At 35.5% G+C, this 16,242-nt stretch overlaps 1 protein-coding gene across 1 annotated transcript in view; it reads left to right on the forward strand.

Annotated features, from left to right (window-relative positions):
- The window catches only part of LOC104400962 (chromosome unknown open reading frame, human C9orf3), a 61,932-nt gene extending 46,092 nt beyond the window's left edge, over positions 1 to 15,840 (forward strand). Inside the window, exons 5-6 of the mRNA XM_010015470.1 lie at positions 13,740 to 13,929; positions 15,748 to 15,840. Of these exons, the coding sequence (XP_010013772.1) occupies positions 13,740 to 13,929; positions 15,748 to 15,840 (283 nt within the window). The remainder of the gene's footprint in view (positions 1 to 13,739; positions 13,930 to 15,747) is intronic.
- Positions 15,841 to 16,242: the final 402 nt, after the last annotated feature.

Here is a 16,242-nt window from a genome sequence, read left to right on the forward strand (position 1 = left end):
GGAGAGGAAGCTACTCCTCTTTCTGAGGTGTGGTTTAAGGCTTCATGAGGAAATCTAATATTTTAGTCTGTCTCCTAAAAGCTTTGTGTTTGCAGTTGTAAACACAAACACAGACACCTCCAGAGTTTACCAAGGTCTTGGATTGGTTCCTGCTTGTTAATATAGCAGAATGAAACTGCAATGACAATGTTACTAAGTGCTTGGAGGAAGCAGGTGGTAGTTAGAGATCTTACTGAGGGTAAAGAGCGTTTTTGTGATCATGTGAATTACTGCTGCTTCCCGTCTGATGCTTGTAACATAGCTTAAGGAGGATTTACATGGGATCTGTAAGATGCTTCAAGACCTGTCTCTTCTGGAAAATAGTGTCTCTTCTGGAAAATTATTAACTTCAGATAATTAGATGGTTTAGCACTTTTGTCATAAAGTTGGGATTTAAAAAGAAAAAAGTTCTAACGTTGCTTCTAGATGCTAACCTTTCTAGTAGATTTAGTTTTAGTATAAATATAAAATGTGGTTGGAAAGTCCTATGTTGCCCCTTGGCACTGGCAACTTCTTATTTTTGTTTTTATATAGCAGTTTTACTGCTTTAAAAAAAAGGCAATAAAAGTGTTGGTGATACACTGAAGTATCATGGTATGAAAGGATTGCCTTTCCTCTCACTATGACGCTGAAGGAAATGGCTTAGAATTTACTCATTAGGCTTGAAAGCAACTTGAGAACATAAAGACACCATGCTGACACCATAACTCTTACAAAGCGTCAGTGAACTGTTTTCTGTTTATATGGTAATTTCAGATGATCTTGTTTCACCTTACTGTCTTTAGCTTTGTTATCTTAAGCCATGGGAAAAGGTATTTTTACTATCATTGTGACTACTTTGAGCATAGTCCTATGCCTGTTGATCGCAATGGGAATGATAGCAAGTGTCTTCTGTTTGTTTCAACCTTCCTGTTTTAAACTTGTCCTTTATTTATTATTTGCCTAGAAACCACTCTCTTGATCACATCATTTTTAGACTTTTGACATCTGAATGGGATGCCTACATAAAATTCTTCATGGTCGGCTTTTAATCTTCATAGTGACAATAAATCTTGTAAATCCCTTAAGCAATAGCATGGATTTCTTGATGTTTTGATCCCTTTCTAATATTGCAAAGGTTGCTTAGTTTAAAAATGTGGGACTGGTGTCTATTGTTGTTACTAATGCTCAGATGTGAAAGCAGGTATTCCAACAAACTTTCTTTTCAGCTAATCATTATCATCTACTTTTCCTAGGCTTTAACCAATATGGTTAGGTCTCCTTGGCAGTAGATTATTTCTCTTTCATGAGGCGTAGGGAACTGTTCTAATTTAAGTTGTTTTCCTCCTTAACATTTAAGTACAAGTAAAGAAGACTATTTGGATAGAACTATCTTTGGTATACTATTCCGTCAAACATGAATGTCCACATGCTCGTTTTGGAAATGTTCAGTGGCGTACTGAAGAACATTCATTAAGTTACAGTGAAAAACACGTTGAAAGGAGAGGGGACATTATAGGATGCATAGGGCAGTAGTGATATTAATGCCTTGGTTTTTTCCTGTTCTGAGACTTTTGCAGTGAACACACTGATAAAGCTAATAAAATGAGGAATGGTTACTGTAATTCTTTTATAACAAACATCTGAAAAGATTCTTTGCTAGCTTTTGAACTTTCTCTGCCACTGCCAAATTTTTAATGTTTTTACATTGCATACTGAGCAAATTCCTCAGATGTATTGTCCATCTCCAGATTACTCTGCATCCTTGTCTTTATTCATTGATGTGTGAGGGAAGGAATGAAAAGCGGAATTCTGTATCCTGAGAACAGTCATGTAGCCCCTGTGTCTGATCACTATATTTAAAATGAATATGATAATTTTTCTCTTCAAAAGTGGATTACCATGTACAGTCCATTTTAAAGATTAAAAAAAATTAAAATATTATCATAGGAAAGATACGCTTTCTTTGAAAGGTACAAGCAGATTTTCACACCTGAATGAGTAAAGTAACTATTTATTTAGATCTGAATCTATATTAAAAAATATCAGTTGCCCTTTCAAAACAGTTTCATATGGTCTTCTTCCATCTGTTCCATCCAAATAATTGCAACATTGTTTAATTTTTAGAAGAAATATATTAATTAAAAACCCTCACACTTTCCAAAGTGTGTCAATACTTCCATGAAACCCTAAAACTTTAGTGGGGTTAAAAAGAAATTTTGCTGCCCTTTTTTACATTTCAGTGATTGAATTTCTCACATAGCTAAGTTGGGTTCTTCAGAGAAAACCTGAATTGTGGAACTACAGAATATTTCAGAGTACTGTCAAAATAGTGTAGCTTGTCCTATAAAAGTTAGTACCTGTTGGGTTGTGGATCATTATTATTTGACTGGAAATTTGAGACATTATTTTTCATTTTTTCGAGGGCTGATTTGTTATACATTGCAGTCTGAGTGTCGTACAAATTTTTTCTGCACAAACTCATGCTTCCTACATGTTTGTTGTTGTTGGACTGTTGCTTTGGGACTAATAGGGATCTTGTGATATAGACTGAGAATTAAACTATTGAAATTGATCGAGGAACACGTCTTTAGCAAGGAACTTTTTGTCCTTAGCAAGGAACATAGTGTCCTTAGCAAGCCTAGAAGGACAAGTAGACTGCTGACTGGGCTTCCAAGAAGGAGAGAAGGGTGCTGTGTGTTTCCTTTTTCTGTGAGTGAACTGGGTCTGTGACAGATCTGGGGGAAATGAATTGATATGTGTAGACCTGAGAACATGTAAAGTTTGGTTGGAGAGTGTGGTTTGTGAATAAAACACCACCTCTGTTTTCTGGTATTAGTTTTTGGATTTCCTTTGTCTGTGGTAGCATGAAGATGGTTTCATTCCTTTCAGTTTAAAGGCCAGTCTATTTCCTTGTCGGGTGGCAGGCATCTGTTTTGTGATGACTGCCTGCTCTTTCTACAATATCACATAAATTACGGCTCTGCTTAACAAAGAAGGTTACTATGTGCTTTGGTATTACAAGTTAATAGTAATTTTGACTTCTAAGTCTAGTTTTAAATATTGAAATTGAACAGTAAAGTCATATTCATTTGGTAGTCTGTATCATTCATGGTACGATGCTGCAGTGATATTTATAACAGTTCATTATTTCCCTTTAATTATAGCATAATTTTAGAATTTCAAGTATCTTTAAGATTACTTGGAAAATTGTTATCTTCTCCTTAAATTGTTTGAAAGTGAAATTTAAGGTAGTGTTTTGAACTGTAGAGCCAGTAAAAGTGAATTTGTTGTAATATTCTTTCTCATTTTTTGTATACAGAGCTATTTTGTAAAGTAAACATCAGGGAGTTCACTGTCAGGAATACATGGTTCGTTTGATCACCAGCTTAGTAGTGGTAGATACTGAGTTAAAGCTATGATGTAATTCTGAATAGCCTTGATAGTCATCTTGAAGATAGCTCATAAAGCAGCAAAAGAAAGATACATATGGCTTGGTGACCAAGAAAATTTTTCAGAGACCTGAATTAGACATTAGCACGATGAAGTAAGGAAGACTTACTTGTCAGTAATTGAAATGGCTTTGCTACTATCTTGTGTATCTTATATATATCTCTTACAATATTTCAGAGGTTTCTGTTTGCATATAAAATTTTGTGCACTTCTTAGTGCTAGCTGAAATCTTGTTGTATTTTATTTGCAGTACAGTGCTCCAGACAAAAATGCACCATATGAGATACAAGATTGTTAGTTTGGAGAAAACACAAAGTTATTTCTAAGTGGCTGTAGAACATGGTTTTGACCTGTTTGGGGAAATTTTTCTCTTCCCCAATTCAACAGCATAATAAAGCAAAATATTTTCTGCTTTTCTGATTTTGATTTTGTGTGATGTATTTGTAATGCTAAAGCTTACATATTAATAATACAGGGTATATACGTGAAAGCAGTATGCACAAGTTGTGTCTTGGAACAAACAGATTTACAGATGAATTGCTCTTTCTGAATCCCATGACTTAAGTTTGGGTTTCATGTTTTCTCTGTGTTATAACAATGCAGAGACAACTGCTTTTATTCATACACTTTGCCAGAGCAAGTGGAATACTATAGTGATTTAGAGTCACGAAGATGCCTGATTTAAAAGAACTATCTGCTTTTACTGCAACAAAGGAGAAAAGGATAAAATGAAACTGTACTGTAGGGCTACAGTCTATGTAAAGGGTTAGTTTCACATAATTTTCTGAAAAGAGAGCTATTGGCAAAGAAGGTAGTGTTCACCAAACTCTATTAAAGGACTGAGCAACTTCTTTTTCTTAAAATCCACAAGGGCATGTCCTTGTAAATGCAAACCGTTCTGCCGTCATGGCCAGTATAAACCAACAGTCTCTACTGACTGCTGCTTACTTTTTTTCTTACAATACCAGAGAAACAGGCTTCTGATTTTGAACAGATCCTGCTGTTACTGTGCTATCTGGTAGTGTCAGATTAGATATGCTGTTTGTCTCTTGAAGCTTAATTTCTGTTTTTGATTGGCCAGATCTGAGCTAACACAACACCACGCATGTATAAATGCAAATTCTTTAAGTCCCCAGGAAAAAAAAAGAACTGCAGTCATAGAGATTTTTCCAGTGCTTTTTGAGAAGAAACAGCTACATCCAATTTGCATGTATCAGTATAACTGTAATACTTGTGGTGAATTCTTGGTTAACTAAATTTAAACCTGCTGGAGGTATAGCTATAGAGTAACAGCTATTGGCAGGGGTGAGGTATGCATTGCTGTAACTGAAGAGCTTTTCTCTACAGAACTTGGAACTGAGCCCAGCAGAAACACATTGACAGAGACTGTGCCGTCCTTTCTAGTGTCAAGCCATGGAGTGGGTAACAGCTTCTTGTTTCTACCTGTGACTTTGCTAACAGGTGGTGAGGACAGTATGATAGACCTAAGAGGTCTGAATCCAGAATATGACCTCAGTATGGAATTAATCTTTTTAACTGTTTTCTACTTTAAAACTGACATGAAACTGCTATACTCAAATTTAAGTTACAGTCACGTAAGAATGTACAGATTTGGTAGAAACCTTGGAATATGTTCGCTTTTTGTGAGTGGCAATATCCACATGCAAATATGAATATACAGTCTGACAAAAAGGGAGAGGTTTTAGTGTATTGGCTTAACCATTGTCAGTTGAGTACATGGAGAGCAATCAAATATATTCTACTGTTTTTAAAATCCTTAGTCATTTTTAAAACAAAACAAAACCACCTCAAAATTGACATGTTTTGACCTGTGGTGGTGTATTTGTTGGGTTCTTGCAAGGCAGGAGACCGCCTCACTCTCTCCTTTTGGACTTGGAAAAATACTAATATAGTCGTATTGGCTTTTGCATTTTGCTAAATTCAGAATTTGGCATTCTCAAATTAACAACTTCAGAAGTTGCTCTCTGTTTTTCAAGGTTAATTTGATGAATTCACAGAGCACAAGTTATCAGGACACTTGGAGATGTCCAGAAGAAATGTTGGATGCAATGATGTTTCTAGAATATAATGGCATTTGCTTCTTTTTGGCATCTTTATAAAGAATAGGTAAACATATTCTGTGGCAGTGTCCTAGACAACAGTAGAAATATTTCTTTAGTCTTTGTGGTGGACCAAAACAAATATGGAGATGTGTGAAAACGTAAATTGATAGAAGATGCAACAGAATAAAAGTTCATTAGTATGAAATACTTACTACTATAAGACATTAACACAGTTTTCAATTATGCTAGCTAACTGTCCTTTGCTATGTGATTCAATAATAGATGGATGCCGTTGTATGATGAATAAAGTAATTCACATGCACGCTAGCCACTTACAGCTAAACTGTCCCTTTGCTATATGATTCAACAATAATAGCTGGATGTCCTGTTTAATGGATAAAGTAATTCTCAGGCACACTGAAACTCTTCTATCACTGGATATGATGTAATTTAATCTTCTAATCTTCTTTTTCCACCAGCACAATAAATGTGACTGTGTGTGACAGAGAATCTGTGTTTGTGTGTAAGATTTTACTTGGAAATAATCTTCCAAAAATGAGGAAAATGAATGCATTGCAAAGAGTTCGATGTTCCCTAAAGGTTTTGTTTACAGTTTTGTTGAACTATTAAGTATTTATTGTAAGTAGCGTAGACTGTTCTAGTTTTAATAATTATAATGCTGTTCTGTTTTAATATTGCATGATCTGTGGGCTACCATAAAGTTGTTACAAATTGAAGGCTCGATATAACATGAAACGAAGGACCTCTTCTGAATGTTGCCTTTGTTCTGTATTTAACAAATTAGTATGTTGACATTTGTCACTGATGGATTTCATTATTTGCTGAAAGGGTTTTAGGGGGGTTTGACAGCATGAATAGTTTGTCCTACAGACTTTTGAGAATTGATAAAGGCATCTTTGTTCTTTGTGCAAAAGCACAACAGATATCTTATTGACTGACGCATACAAAAAAAGAAAGCTTGTATAGCTGCTGTGCAGAATAAACTAAGAAAATAATTTTGAAGCCATTACATATTCTCCTATGTTGTTCTCTCTTTTTGCTAACAGCATATATCTCATTAATCAATTTAACAAGAAGCACTGGATAGTCATTCAGTAAAATTAAAGCATGCCTTTATATCAAATTATATATAGACGATGAAAATAAGAAAAATAGGTAATGCATGATAACTAGTTAGTTAAATATCTATTGCCTGAACTATTTTTAAGACTAGTGTGCAGAATATTGTAGCATTTCTATATATAGAAAGGATAAAGGCATAGTGGAAATAATTCATTTTAGCAGGAATATTGGACATCAGAGTGTTGGATTTGCACCCATTTTTCTAAGTAAAATAAAAGGCTTCAGAAAATAGATTTCTAGGTACCAATTCTTAAAAGCAACAATTGTGGGTGATACTGCCGATGGGCAAAAATTAGATCACATGAAAAATGGATAACTACCTTAATCTCATTGTTTGCTCCCACATTTGTAGTTGGCACAAGAAGCAAGAGCATATTAGATATGACCTGAAAATCTGAAAGAATTGCATCGGTGCTTCTATGATTTGAGAAGTTCTGATCTTTTTTTTTTTAAAAAAAAAAACAACAACCCTCTGAGCTTTTCCTTTTAATTTACTGTGGGTGTTTTATTTTGTTTTTGTTTTTGGGTTTTTTTTAGAAATATCAAGGATTTGTAGTGATATCTCCTCCAGTAATATTTGAGATTTTCTAAATGATTCAGAGATGCATTTGCAGTTTTCTTGTTCTGTAGGTGAAGTATTTGTGATAAGAATTCTTTAAAAAAAAAAAAGCGCATTCTTTAGGTTTGTGTTATTTTGTGATGCTGACTGTAGTCTAGAGATTTAATAATGACCACTTCTTCCTTCAAGCATATTTCATGTTCTTGCTGCTTTTAGAACAGTGATACCACAAGGTTTTACACTGAGAAAAGAATACCGAAAAAAACCCAAAGATTAAGCAGGATCTTTTCCTTTTTTTGTTTTCTTGTACGTTTTGCTTTTTTATTGTTGTTGCTTATTATTCTGTTCTGGTATGTGTGGACAAAAGTTTTCTTCTGTGCATTAAATGAAGAAAAAAATGACCCATTCTATATTTTGTCGTGTCCGTGTTACATTTTGAGACCACTAGTCTTTTGAGACCTTAACTTGTGTGAATTTTCACTGAATATGGAGAAGCAGATACATTTTGCTCTTTCTGTCTGACTATTTATCATAGCTGGTTATTTGCACTTTGGCTCTCAGCTGTGTTAATATTTGCCAGAAACTTCATGATGTAGTAAAAGGAAATCCAGGTCTTCCAGCAATAACAATGATGGAAAGTTACAAATACTTAAATCTATCCATGATAAAATAATTTCATCTATCAGTGACAAATGTCATCATCTAGTCTGGAACTAGAGGAATATTGTTAGCAACTCTTAATCATATTAATCATTTTAGCAAGAATACAAAATAGCTTAGAAAGTCTCTGAAACAAATGCCATGTGCATTTTTAAGATAAAACAAGAGATTATTTTTTGTAGATTTTGCTTTGATATATGAGAAGAAAACCTAAAAAAAAAAATTATTATTAACACACAAAACCATTTTGTATTTATGACAGCTGTAAGTACCTGTGTCTATATCTGTTTCCATTTCCATCTTCTTGTTATGATCTATTAAAATAATTAATTACAATGATCAATGTCCATACATAGCTGTTTTCTGTTCATTCCTTTATATTTCAGCAAGTGTTTAATTTTGTGATACTAAACTTACAAATCAGTTTTAAATGAGAGAAAAATTTTAAATGAAAAAATTAATTCTTCAGTATTTTGGTTTATTTCTTGACTTTTACTGTTTTTTTTATTGTTAAAAAAATCTAAAAATATTGGAAATTTTTCTTTTTTAGCACTTCCACTTGTTATGGAAAAGTTTCAGAGCACATTATGATTGAAATTTTGAGGAAAATTGTGCAAATACTTGTATGATACAGTATGGAAGGATGTATGTTCATTTGTGAACATAAAGTTAAGAGAATTGAATATGGGGAATGGGTTATGTTGATACAGCTTTCCTTTAAGTTGATCTTGTACTAGCTGGGAGTGCACCAAATTCTACGTTAATTTTTGAAGCATATCAAACCTGTATCCTTTTTGTTCAGGTCAGTATGATCAGTCGTTTTGCAGCAGCAAAGTAAGGTCTTGTGGCGTATATAAAGTGCATTTTTCAACTATTGCCAATATTTTCAATGTGATTTAGTTTATTTTGTTGATCATAAAGTTTGAGAGCTATTTTGGTATCTGAAGCAAATTCATTAAACTTCCTCTGTGAAAATGTCTGGACAAATCAAATAAATATTTGACTTGTATGTCCAAAGACTTCAGAAGGGGATGTATGTCACAGTTGTATGTGGTAAATTCATGCTGTCTTTTTATAGAGGTTTTTACTTCAAGACTGTTCATTTGGTCTAATATGGGATTGGTGATAATGAAAAGTACCAAGTTGTTACAAACCCAGTTGTTTGTGTAGCAGCTCTGCGAGCTTAGGTTTTTGTTGTCTTTTTCCTTTCACTGTATAATTTCTTCAGTTTTATGCCACATAGTCGTTTTGCTGTTGAACAGTAATAGAGTTTCTCCTTTGTTTATACACATGCTGACTGATCTGGTTTGGTGCAGTGAAATAAGCAAGACTGAAGTGATTATCTTCCAGTTCATGGAGCAGCTGGTGCTTAGGTGTTAAAATCATTAATTTAGGTGCTTGATTGAAACTTGAAGTTTGGATGTTGAACTGCTGTACTGCTTTGGCTGGTACCAAGGAGGATCTTTCCAGCACACAGGGGTTGATCTTCTTTCCCTGTTGCCTATGCTACTGTATTATTCCATGATTTATGGAGTAAAAAGTCATCTGCTCTAGAATGGCTTTCAGCTGTGACTTCCAGTCACTTGTTGGTTTCCCACTATGATAGTAGGAAGGGAAAACTTTACTAAGTTTCTGTTATTTCTGGAACAATGCTCAGGGTTTTCTAATTACCAGATCCTTGTCTTTACAACTGCATCTGCGTGTTTATTTGAGTTTCTGGTGCACTGTAAACCCAGGAGATTTGAAAGGCTGTTTGTCTCTGTAGTTCTCTCAGTACTGGACTAAAACATACTCAAAAATGCTGGAGATTACAGAGGAAAGTAAGTGGATGTTGCATGTTCTTGTGTCTAAATTCCAATGGCACAAGTGCCCTCAAAGATAAAGTAAGCTAATATTCTAAGTCTGGTGTAGATACTGCAGACTAATACTGCTAATACTGTTCTGTGTATCACTGGAGTAATGTAGGTTGAAGGCAACTGATGAGAGATTGCACAAACTGCATGCAAAGCTCTTATTTAATTGTATAACTATCTCAAGTTCCAGTAATCTCGAAATGTATAACTTAATGTGTTCCTGTGAAAATATTTTAAGAGATATTTCCTCTACTCCCTTCAGCATGTTTAAGAAGGGGTTTTCTAGAAGTACGATAACTATCTAACCCATTTACTATCTTTTTCTAAATAGGAAAAGATAACCAATGTGGAGTACTATCAAAACATGATTATTTTTTTTTTTTCATTATGTAACTTCCATCTGTAATAGTGATTTTGGGTGCTACTTTTGACTCCAGAAGCAGAATTTTCCAGCTGATGTGGTCTTGGCTCTGTTATTTCAATAAGCACATAAGAAAATGTATCTGGAAATGCCTGTGTGTTTAGAGGGAAAGACTTTTACTTCAAAAGGAATGGAACAAGTCTGTCAGAAATGAGCTTCATGTTCCTAGCTTAAATGTGTACTTAAGTTCTTGCACATACATTTGGCTAAAGTTTGTACTATGTGTCTCATCTGATTATGTGTGAGCAGCCAAAGATAGAACACTGCTGCAGCCTGTGTGCATCTAAGTCATAAGTCTGAAGAAGTTTTGCAAAACTGCTCTCAGAGATTTGGCGTCTCAACTGGTCAAACCACTGTTCAGAATCTAGGACTCATTGAAAACCTTTTATTTTTTGAAGAGACCATTATTAAGAACATCTATATGGGTGGATTTGGATGACTGGAACGTCAGGACCCTTCAGCCTCTCACACCAAATATTTCTTTCCCTTTGCGGCTCAGGTTTTCGTTCATATGCATTTGTATCATAGTTACAGCATTGAGATGTAACTTGATGATTAGCTAACTGCAATTTAACTGGGAGGGAAACTTACGCTTTCTTTCAGTGAAATGATGTGAAGATCTAAGTTATGAGGGTGCGATGCTGGTCAGAATAATACCTTTTTGCTTTAAACGTGTAAGCCAGTGTATAGTTGTTGAAAACAAGTCATTAACTTCTTTTTCTCTAAGAGCCATTGGGAACGTGTCCAGCTTCATGGGAAGGGCTTGTGGGACTTTTATCTTTTTGTTAACTGGGAGAGGTTTCCCATTTTCCTTAGCACATCCAGCTAGCCTGTTCTGGCCTGCTTTACAAACTTGGGCCAGACTTGAAAAGACATCAGCTAGAGGCATTTATAAGCCACACATACCTTGTCAGGTCTTGATGTAATTGCAGACGTGAATCACCTTTGTCTGTTCCTCATGTATGAATGGATTTCTTTCCTTTTCAATTCCAGTGAAAGCAATGGATATCAAGCCTTATAATTTGTTGATAGCAAATCACATGGATGGTAGGAGGACCAAATTCCTTTTCTGGTAAAAAAAAGAAGGAAAAGGTTTTGGCTATTGCAATTTAATCATAAATCTGATATTTTATTTTTTCACATAGACAATTTTTTGAAATACTGAGTGGTTTAGGAACAACAGTTATAGTAACAATGTGCAATGAATAACATTACACATCCTAGATGATGTAAAAAAATGTATATTTGGTTGGTATCACTAGGGGTGCAGCAGGGTTTCTGGAATTCAAACATGTATTGAAAATAGAGAATCTGTATTTTAAACTAATACATAGAATCAAACTTCTCCCCAAACTAATAGGTGCTGGACATATTACAGAAACATGTTCAGTCTCTGATAAATTTCCTCTTAAGATAGATGGGAACTTTACACTGCTCTGTAGTGATATCTGTTGCTACATGAGGCTCTGAGTTGGAGATACAGCTGCTGTTAAGAGCAAACAACATAAAAGGAATAATTTAAGGTGTTCTCAGAAAAGGAAGTTGCTGGCTGTACTCAGACTCTAAAATTAAATTCTGCTGCAGCACATAATCTTATTTTTGGCCTTGTAGGAAGTTGTATTCTTTGGCCAAAATTTAACTCATATACATTTTTCCTTACAGAAGTGATTTGTAATCCTTCTATAAAGGGAATGATTGTCCAAATGTGGCATTTCTGTTATTTAAGTGAATGGAAAAAGCAGGAAATACAATCTTTACTCTTATTGTGTGTTTACCTACAGAAAACTGAAAATGCAAACCATTCTGTAATCCTGTTTATAAGGCATGAAGTTACTTTTGTTTTGCTTAACCAAATGGCCGAAATGCTGCCAGCAGTATGTCTGGAATGTTATTTACTTGGTCCATTTCTGTGGTTTTTCTTCATAGCACTGTATACATGCCACAGTTAGCAGTCATTTACTTACCACTGACCAAAGTAGTACCCCCAAAGCTGCATCTATTCATCTCATTGGGGGCTTAATAGTAAAAGGCTCATCATGTTCTGCAGCTTTTGTGCTCACACTTTCCCCCCATCTCTCCCTCCCTCCCTTCTCTTAATCAGAATTGCTTTTGGCAAAGACTTGGAGAGCTGCTTTTCTTTTCTTACTTTGTTCTCTGTGACTTGATTTCTCTTAGTGCTTTAATTTCTTACATTGTTTCTTACAATGCCAACTGATTGAAATTGTATAACTTGCTTTGCTGAATGGCTATTATTTTTTAATAAGGAGATGGTTATTGAGTATGTTTTTCTATTTAATTGTGTATCATATTTTTGGTCTTGGTTTGAAACATTCAACTCGTTGCAAGAAAAGTGTGGGTGTTTTTAACATTTCCAGCGGAAGGGTAGGGCGGGTGGGGAAGCTCTTTGGAATGCTGACGAATAATATTTGACTCTTGGAAATGTCTTAAGGCCATGTGCTCCCCTCCCATGCTTGGAAGGCTAGACATAGTTGTAAAGACCTGTGGTCTTGAAGGTATTACCATTGTGCTTTATTTCCTTTCTAACTGGCTGGAGTTGAGAAAACAGTTGAAATGCTGAGGGTTACTGCAGGAGTACTTTGCAGATGGTGGTCTTCCTTTGTGCCCTTGCTATTCCCATCTGTGGCATGGTGCCCTGTTAATCCCTTGCATGTTAGTCACGGGGCTTAATTCTGCTACTTTTCCTTCCTAGATGTACTTAATTTCAAAAACTGCATAACTTTTGAAATGTTAATGTTTGTAATGTCTATAAGCATAGCAGAAATTGCCTTACAGCAGAACACGAGTAGGGAACTGCAGTAACTTGCAATTCAGTGTGTTTTCAATAGCAGAGCAATAATTCATAACATTTTTCCCCGTGATTTCTTCTAGTACTTGAGTCCAAAGCAAAGTAGATATAGATGGGGTTGTTCTCCCCTGTTTTGAAAAGGAGATATTTAGTGAATATAGAGTCTCCTCCTGACTTCTGTGCTTGTGGTAAAGGGTGTTTTCCTTCTTCTGCGTTTGCAGAAATGATCAATTCTTATCATCAGATGGTATCTTTTTAGCTTATTTTAAGTTCTAATAAGCACATGTGTTTTACTATACATGACTCTTGTTGCCTTTGGATAGTCATTTGTTTTCTTTATAAAATGTTTCTGCTTTATTTATTTCCAGCTTTGATAATTTAACTGATAAATATCTGCTGCCTATATGCACACCTGCTCATCTTTCATGGTCCTGGCTTATATATAAAATGCTTCTATTGAAATAAATCAGTCTTGTAATTTGAAAAATAACAAACTTTAATTTACTTCTTACAGGTCATAGGTGTTTGACAGTTGAATACAAACCAACTGCTTGGCAGGATTTTAGTTTGATTCTCTGCCAACCAATAATAAAGTACAACCTAATTTCTAAAAACACCTGAGCTGTAAACTATCAGTCATGACCTAAGCATGCATATAGTAATAGAGGCTGACAAGACTAATAAAGCCTATATATTATTATGGCCTTGCAGTGCATATTATAACAGGTCAGTAATGTATTTTGTCACTCATTCTGTTGTGCAGCCCACACATCATCTTCCTGTCTCAGAGTGTACTGTCGGGAGGGACCCAGCTCTGTGGAACACGTCTGTGCCATGAAATTGCTCATGCTTGGTTTGGACTGGCCATTGGTGCTCGCGATTGGACTGAAGAGTGGATAAGTGAAGGGTTTGCCACTTTTTTAGAAGATGTATTTTGGGCTAGGGCACAACAGGTAAGGTGATGATACATCACTTCTCAATTCAGTTATGCGGAAATCAAAATTATATACCCTGCTGTGAATTGGGTATAAATTAAAACTCCTGTGTTAGGAATGTAAAATAAAATTTTAAAATAATACCGGAATTCGCATACTAACTTGATTAAAAAAGAATAATCCTTCCTTATCCACAGTGAATACTAGTCTTTACAGAGGTAGAGGTCAGTGCAAATAAGAATGGAAACATCTGTTTGTCAATGATTACCTTCCCACAAATGTACTACTCCATTATATTATTCAATTGCTTTGCATTCTTTCCACTTGTATTGTGTTCCCGAAACTAGAACAATCAGCAATCTTACTGAATATTGTAACATTCCAGGTACCTAATGAAAATGGTCTGGTTTTGTCCAGTGGATAGCCAAGAAGCAATCTTCAAAACAAAATGGAAGCTAATGAAATAGGGTAGCAGTACTTACACTTTTTTTCTCTTATACTGCCCAGGAAAACTTATGCCCATATCAGAGGCTTAGAAATCATTGCTGCCTCAAAGTGAAAAGCTCATACACTGCATGACAGCTAGTAAAGTGGTTTCCTAATCTAATTCTTGTTTTTGTTGCACTCCAGCTGCTTCAAGCATTTTGTATGTTAGTCATTTATTCATGTGCTTGTGTCAGGCCCTGGTTCTACCCCTGAAGACTGTAGAGCTTTATCTGTGGAAGAGCAAGATGGGATTGGGAACTAATATCATATCTAACCTCCATTCTGTTAAGTACAGGAATATTTATAGCACCAACCAGAACAGAATTCCTTGTCACTTACACTTCCTTGTTTCCGGAACAAGAAAGAGAGAACGGCTGTCCAAACACTTTGCTTTTCCCTTCTGGTTGTGAGACTAATTTCTGCCCTTACTTGACCATCACTCCTCTGCTGTGAGCTGTACCCATTAATTCTGTGCTTTCAAGAGTCACTTGAAAGCATTTCTATTGTAGTAGACACCCTTCCATGTAGCTAAATGGAAAGGAGTAAGCAGCAAAACAGGGTGATTAGTGCCTTTGTTAATTTCTAAGGTGATAAAATTGGGGTTTTTTTTGGTTTTTTAGCATTATTGAGTAGTTTTGGTGCTGTGCAATTATGCAATTGTACAGTTGTAGGATTATGAGTATATTCCATAGTGCCTGACAGCAACTTCACTTGTGACCGAAATACTGGTGTAATGCAGGACAATATTAGCTGCTTTTGCTTTCTCCCATCTCCCATCTTTTCTTATAATAGAGAAATATAAATTAGTAGTTATTTGTAAGATGACAACCTGGCATTTATTTTGTAAGCAAGCATCTCTGTTAATACTATGTATATGGGGGAAAGTACAACAGGGAGCTTTCACAAATGTAGCAGAAGTAGTAGGAAAGAGGAGTGAGGTCAGGATACGGAGCAGCTCATTTCTTTCAAGCTGGGAAAAGTAAAGATGCAACCAAAACTGCCAGGTATCTGTGCTGTACATTCAGTTCACTCATTGCCAGTCACTAAAGGGAAAACAACATGCCCATCTCTCTCCTCAGGCAGAACTATTTAACTGACTATTGATTTGATGCACACAGTGAGGCTTCTGTTTTCCTTAGTGCTGCTATTAACTCTCATAGCAGCAACTGTTATGTTTTGATTTTGTTGTCTGGGTTTTGTTTTGTTGGGTTTTTTTATCATGGGTATAGATAGTGTTTCCTGTGTCTTCTGCACGTTAAAGGGAAACACAACAAGTTTGTCTTTCTGAAAATTATTATTGTCTGTTGGGAAACAGCAATCACTGATCTGTGTTTTTTGTATACTAAGCAGCTGTCACATGATGAAGTAAAAGGGCAGCAGGAATGGCGCCGGCTCAGAGATGAGGTGCAAAACTCTGAAGAAGAGCTGCAAGTTTTAAGGTAACAATATGACAGTTTAATTTCTGCTTTAGCATTTTCTGTCTTTACTGTATTCTGCCATTTTCTCCCTTCAAAGGATATACATCCAAATCATCTGATTAAATCCACTGCATTTCCTTATTTCCTCTGAAGAAAAAAGAAAAGTGAAATTAAATTGACTAGGTTATTCGTCTTCTGCGTAATGCAATTGCTTTTCTCTTTGTTACAGAATGCTTTCAAAAAACACGGGATTTAGTTTGATATAAAATGTCTCTAAGCAGTTTACAAGAGCCTTTATTCAGGGGAAAAAAAGGCCATTTCCTGAACACACTTCACCGTTTGAAGCCATAACAGATTCATTTTCTGTGGCTGAAGACAAGCACATTACCAGAGTATGATATCTAACTGCCAAGCTGAATGAAAATTA

This window comes from Nestor notabilis, unplaced genomic scaffold, assembly GCF_000696875.1.
Source record: "Nestor notabilis isolate BGI_N333 unplaced genomic scaffold, ASM69687v1 scaffold8195, whole genome shotgun sequence".
NCBI classification, from domain to species: Eukaryota; Metazoa; Chordata; class Aves; order Psittaciformes; family Psittacidae; genus Nestor; species Nestor notabilis.